General features: G+C 62.6%; 1 protein-coding gene across 1 annotated transcript in view; it reads left to right on the top strand.

Moving 5' to 3' along the window:
• Nucleotides 1-6,365, top strand: part of VOLCADRAFT_107902 (uncharacterized protein) — a gene marked incomplete at its 5' end in the record, with an annotated part of 15,378 nt that overhangs the window by 5,867 nt on the left and 3,146 nt on the right. The window contains 8 exons of the mRNA XM_002957930.1: nt 173-2,546; nt 3,003-3,074; nt 3,936-4,261; nt 4,791-4,899; nt 5,179-5,337; nt 5,389-5,406; nt 5,700-5,777; nt 6,012-6,140. Coding sequence (XP_002957976.1) covers nt 173-2,546; nt 3,003-3,074; nt 3,936-4,261; nt 4,791-4,899; nt 5,179-5,337; nt 5,389-5,406; nt 5,700-5,777; nt 6,012-6,140 — 3,265 coding nt within the window. The remainder of the gene's footprint in view (nt 1-172; nt 2,547-3,002; nt 3,075-3,935; nt 4,262-4,790; nt 4,900-5,178; nt 5,338-5,388; nt 5,407-5,699; nt 5,778-6,011; nt 6,141-6,365) is intronic.

The raw sequence follows: 6,365 nt of genomic DNA, 5'->3' as shown, positions 1-6,365 counted from the left end.
GCAGCGTGAGCGGTGACGTGCGAGCCGCGGCGGTAAAGCAGCCGCCGTCGCCGCCGCCGTCACCGCCGGTGGTGGTGGTGACGGTGGCGCGCGGCAGGTCAGACAGCGGTGGCTATGGCGGCGGCAGTAACGGCGGCGGCAGTAACGGCGGCAGTAGCGGCGGCTCCCGGAGGGATGCTGCGGTCGAGAAGGATGACGCTGCGGCGGCGGCGGATGCCGCATTTGATGCCGCGTTTGCGGAAGCGGTGGCTGAAGGCGCTGCCGCTGGGGGCGTTACCGGCGGTACGGCATTCGGCAGCACCACTGGCGGCGAAGTTATCGCCGATGATCTCGCAGTCGCTGACAGCCCGCCGCGCCGCCGTACAGCCTGGCGTTCAGTCTCGGAGCTGTCGTTTACCAGCGTGCGCATGCGGCCCTCACGGCCCAGCGTAGCCTCTGGCAGCGCCGTATCGCCACGTCGCTATGGCAGCGGCCGAGACCGCCGCTCCTCAGATTCGGTGGCGGACTCCTCACGAGGTGTGGATAGATGGCTGCGTGACGGCGACGACTCCATTCCCAGCCATTTTGAGCCATCGGTAATGTCGCTTGACGGTGCCGCCAGCCTGTCGCCAAGCCTGCTGGGCTCCGCCGGCTCCCGCGGCCGCGGCGGCGCCGGTGCTGCCGGCGGCGGCGGCGGCGGCGGCTCAAGGCCTCCGTCAGCCTCCGGCGCTGCCCCAGTGGAGAGCTTGCTGGGCGTTAGGGAGTCTCAACGGCTGAGCCTGGCGCGGGGTACCGGCAGCGGGCGTGGTGACGGCGGCGGCAGCGTGGCTGGCGGCAGCCGGCGTGGCGGCGGCGGGCGTTACAGCGGCGGGAGCCGCGGCGGCGGTAGCAGAGCTGGCGGCGGCGGCGGGGCTGGCGACGTGGACTCTGACGAGGAGCTCCTAGATGTGCTTGTGGACAAGATTGTGATTTCGGGGAAACCTTGTGGCTTCCGTGGGGTTGACGGCGGAGGCGGAGGCGGCGGCGGAGGCGGCTCGACCCTTCGGCGGCTGAAAGATCCTGCGCATGCGGGGGCACCCGGCAAGACAGCCAGCTTCCGGTTTGCCGCGCCTATTGTACGACCGCCGCAGCCGCTGCCGCCGATGCTGAAGGCCCCTGCCGTCGTCGCGGCGGCGGGAGACGCTGTGGCGGACCATGCCTCGCCGTCACCGTCACCGCCAGCGTCGCCGTCACCGTTCCGTGTGGCAGCCGGGCATCCACAAAGCTCTACAGACAACCCTGACGGGGCGATGGCGGCGGTGACGACGCAGACGGCCGTACCCGCATTCCGCTCAGGCAGCGGTCGCGGCGGTGGCGGCGGCGGCGGCGATGATGATGTTGATGATGACATGCCGGTGCCGCCGCTGGCCGACCCCGTACTGCCTGAGCTGGAACGCACTCGGGAGCGATCCCGAGACAGACCCGTGGGTCATTTGCCTCCAGGCACAGCCACTGGCGATGCCGCAGCCGCGTCAGGAGCCCCGAGCGCTGCGCCTGGGGTCCCCAGCACGCAGTCGCTGGCGGCGGCGGTGGCGGCGGTGGCGGCGGCGGCGGCGGTGGCGGCTCATCCTGCGCCATTGTCCACTCAGAATCTGCAGCACCACACGCGGCATTGGGAGGCGGCGTCTCCGGCGGCGTCTGACCTCGCCGCGCTGGCAGCGCAGTTGCCTAGTCCCTCGCCAAGCCAATCCGGGCCGATAGATCCGCTGAATGACGGCGACGCCACGCCGTCGCCCGCGCTGCTTGCCGTACTGAACACCGCTGCCGCTGCCACCGCCGTCGGCGTCGCCCCTGGCGCCAAGGTCAGCGGAAGCGGTTCCTCTCAGTCGTCCTTGAATGCGCCGCAAGCTGGAGCCGCCGCCGCTGCCGCTGCCGGCGGTGGCGGCGCTGGGCCCGCCGGTAGCCCTGTTCCTCGCTCGGTCCTCGCCGCGCGGCTCTCCATGCCGCTTTTGCCGTACAATAACGCCGACGCGACGTCGTCCCTTGTCGCCGCCGCCGCCGTCATGGCTGGCCGCAACTCAACCACGTCAGCGCTAAGTCGCCAGACGAGTAACAACACGGTCGGGGGCCTCAGCATGTGCGACAGTACGGGCAGCCAAACGGAGGCGGGCGCGACGGCGGCAGGGCTGCTGATGCAGTCCGGCGACGACCTGATTTCCGCCGCCTCCGCCACCGCCAGCACTGCCGCGGCGGTGGCGGCGGCGCACGCCCTGGAGCGTCAACGCTCCAGTGCCGTCTCCAGGAGCCCTTCCGTACTCGTCGGCGGCTCCAATGCCGGCCGCAGCGTCGTACTGAGGTTGAACAGCGGCGGCGGTGCGGTCAGCGGCGGCGGCGGCGGCGGGCCTTTCAGCGGCGGCAGCGGCGCGCTCGGCGTGCGGCAGGCATTTGCGCCGTCCACTGTACGGCAGCCCTCGAAGCTGTCAGGGCCTGCGGCGCTGACCGGCGGTGATGGTGTTGAGCAGGCGGTCGAGGAGGCGGTGTTGGCGAACCGGCGGATGCAGGACGATCGGGGTGTACTGCTGGAAGAGGTGTGTGTGGGGTGTGGGTGGGGGTATGTGTGTGTGGGGGGGAAATGGGGGTGGCGATGAGGGGCGATTAGACAAGGAGGGAGGACGACGGCGGACGGGCGGCGCGGGCGAAGCGCCTTCTGCAGGTTCATGTCCAAATGTGTTTTTTTTGAGACGAAAACGTGTGTAGGGTTGAACTGAGCAGATGTGTGTACGTATGTATATCCGTGTGTATGTGTGTTTTATGTTGAATATGTATGTTTTACACCGCATTTACCGTATATATATGCGTGTCATTTCTGCGCATGTGTATGACTTAGATTACACTGTGGGCCGCGAGAGCCGGGGGCTGAAGCCGAAACACAGCGCAAGGGTTGGGAGCACACAGCACTAGTCGGAAAAGTTGCGAAGACGATGGGACGTGTATGAATGTATGTATGTGTGTGTATGTATGCGTGTGTCTCTATGTGTTTGCAGGTCAACATCGACAACGTGTTGGGCTTCGGCAGCATGGGCATGGTGTACTACGGTCGACTGTACGACACAAAGGTACGGCACGGAAGTTGTGGATATATCTATATTCACGCGTTCAAGCAAACATACGTAATATACGTAATAAATATTTTATTATAATATGACGGCTGTATTTCCACTCGCTCGCTGCGGCGTCTCTCTTCTCCCCCCGGCACACCCATCACACACAGATCAGCTAGGGGGGTCAGTCAGCTGTCACTGCCGGACGGCTACTTGTCCTCCCGCTCGGCCCTAAGTCTTAAGGCAATGCTGAACTGCGGTCCATGACGGCAACCCTGTGGCGACTCGCGGCTCAGCCGCCGTTTAAACACACAGCTTTATGTTTTAGGGCCTCGTGAATGATGAATGGGGGGGGAGGGGTTTAGGGTATGTACGGGGTTCCGGGTTTCCTCTGTGTCTTAGAAGTGAACCCTCACGCCAAGGGCCGGATTAGGCCCCGGGGAGGGAGAGGGGAGTCTTGTTGTGTGTTTCAGTGAGGCTCAGTGAACGCAGAGGCTCGCGTGACGGAGCCCCTTGACTCGTGAGAGCGTGCGCGCGCCCGCTCTCCTCCCATCCCCCCCCGGCGGGGGTGGGAGGAGAGCGGGAGCTAGCGGACCTGCGGCTCTCGGCTATGCTTAGGAGGGGGCAGGACAGAGGGCCCCTCTCTCTCGCGCCCCACTCCAGAGAGCTGCCCAGTCAGGCGGTCTTTTTGCCGTTGTTGGGGCAGCAGCTGGGCCCCAGCAGCCCCTCCCCTGTGGCCAGTGTCGTCAGGCGCGGTAGGATGGATACTTGGGACCTTGAAACCTTCATTTACACATACACACACACCTCTATACACCCCCCCACCCCCCTACACACACAGACCCCTACATGTACACCCTCATCCCTCTGGCGCAGGTGGTGGTGAAGCTGATCGAGCACGGCACCGGTCTGCTGGGCAAGGAGAAGGAACGAGGACGGCTGGCAAGAGTGGAGGCGTGTGTGTCCCGCATGCTGCTTCACCCTAACATCGTACTCACGTACGACGCCTGTACGGGCAACCTTAAACCGGGGCGGCTTGCAGCGAAGCTGGGCCGAGGTGGCGGTGGCGGCGGCGGCGGTGGTGGTGGTGCTCGTGGAGCCCGTCAGCGGTTCATGACGGTGATGGTTCAGGAGTTTTGTGAGCTGGGAACGTTGAAGGACGCCTTGAGCCGCAGGAAACACGGACTGGCGACCTGGGGCGGGTGAGGAGGGGGGAACGTGTGTGTTTGTGTGTATTTAGGGGTGAGATGGAAGGGTTTTTGAGGCGGGGGGAAATGGGGTAGTTAAGTGGGGGTTGAAGGGCAGGGCACGGGGTTTGGAATGGTGGTTGGAGTGGGGGTTGTGGCCCCACCGAGCCCCACATGAGCTATGCGTGTATCTGTATGTGTATCTGTACGTGTATGTGTATCTGTATCTGTATCTGTATGTGTATCTGTGTCTGTATGTGTCTTTGCTTAACCCTTGCACAGCGAATATCCATAAGATCACTACGACAAAAAATATTCCGGCAAAATAAGGTTACCAAATAAAAACCTCTAAAAACTATGGCTAAGCTCCTTTAGCGCCACATACACACATCCGTATGTGTATCTGTATGTGTATTATGCATGTGCTTTGTGGCAATTTGACGCCGCCTCTACCATGTTGCTCTCTTACTCCCCGACATGACATCCGGCCCCCCTTCTCTAACTGTTACCCCCCCGGCCCTTCCGCCCCCCCCCCCCGGACCAGCTCCCCGCCCTCCCTGGAGTCCCTCCCCCTCCTGTACCGCGTAGCCCTCGATATCGCCAACGGAATGAAACACCTGGCGGCGCTCAGAATCGTACATGCAGACCTTAAGGTGAGTAGTATGTATGTGTATATGTGTATGTGCGTACGTATATGTGCGTACGTATATGTATGTATGTATGTATGGGACAAGGGGGTGCCAAGGGGGCAATAACCAGGGGAAGGGGAATGGTGGGGAAACGGGGTTATTGCCACCTCGATCTATCCCTCCTCCACCTCGCTTTTCAGCTGCTGTGGCTTCAATTCCTCAACTCCCCTCCACAACCCTTCCCTCAAACCCCTCCCTCACACCCCCACCCTTTCCCCCTCCACCCCCTCCACCCCCTCCCAGGCTGAGAACGTGTTGCTTCAAAAGGTGGATGTCAGCTCGGACCGCCCCCACGGGTTTTGTGCGAAGGTGGCGGACTTTGGACTGGCCATGGTCCTGACGCCGGGGGAGGACCAAGTACGGCAGGGAATACACGGCACGGTGTCACACATGCCACCCGAGGTAAGGGGGGGGGGGCCCGGGTAACAGCACATGTCATGTCACCCTGCGCAGTCCTCTGCACAACTTGAGGTGGGGTGCCAGCAATGAGGCGTCTGAGGTGTGTGTATGTGTGTGTGCCTATGTGTGTATGTATGTATGGAAAGGGGAAAGCGTCGCACGAGGGATGGAGGGATGAAGGGATGGATGTGTGTGTATGTGTTTGGTGTGGTAATTTCACGCCGGGTAAGGCTTGCGCACATTCCCACTTCCGGCGGTGTCAATCGTCCCCCGCATCCTGACTGCCCCTTTTCCACACACTCCTCCGATAACGTTCATGCCCCCCTTCCCCCCCTCCTCCCCCCCGTCTCCCCTCATCCCTGCAGGCCATGAAGGACACGGTGTTTAGTTTGGCCACCGACGTGTTCAGTTTCGGAGTGGTGCTGTGGGAGCTATACACAGCGGTGCGTGTGTATGTATGTATGTGTGTATGGGAGGGGAGAAGGGGAGATGAAGGGGATGACACGAGCAACGGATTTTGCTTTGAATAGTGACAGACGGACAAAGATGGTGCCGACGATGACGATGAGGATAATGGGTATTACGTTTACTAACTCCCCCCCGCCCACCACCAACCACGGTCAACAAAGTCAACACCGCGCACCTCTGTCAAATGCCCTGCCGTACCTGGCGTACAGGAGAGTCCGTACCGGGGTATGGCCCCCCACGAGGTTGTCGAGGCGGTGTGTGTGCGGGGCGAGCGGCCCCCCTGGCCCCCGGAGAGCCCCACTGAGCTGGTGGCGCTCGCGGAGGACTGTTGGCAGCTGGTGTGTGTGTGTATGTGTGTGTATGTGGGGGGGGGGGGTAGAGGGTACGGGGGGAAGTTGGGTGGGGGGAAAAGAGGGATAAAAGCGGGGGGAAAGGGGCGTTATGTGATGTATCAGTCAAAGAAACACCTCTGCCGACATCGACAGAGTCTGTCAGTCAGTCAGTCAGTCAGTCTGTCTGTCTGCCCGCCTCTGCTGCTGTCCACCTCGGCATGACCGGATCGG

This window comes from Volvox carteri (assembly GCF_000143455.1).
Source record: "Volvox carteri f. nagariensis unplaced genomic scaffold VOLCAscaffold_82, whole genome shotgun sequence".
NCBI classification, from domain to species: domain Eukaryota; kingdom Viridiplantae; phylum Chlorophyta; class Chlorophyceae; order Chlamydomonadales; family Volvocaceae; genus Volvox; species Volvox carteri.
This window is presented reverse-complemented; position numbering and strand designations above follow the sequence as displayed.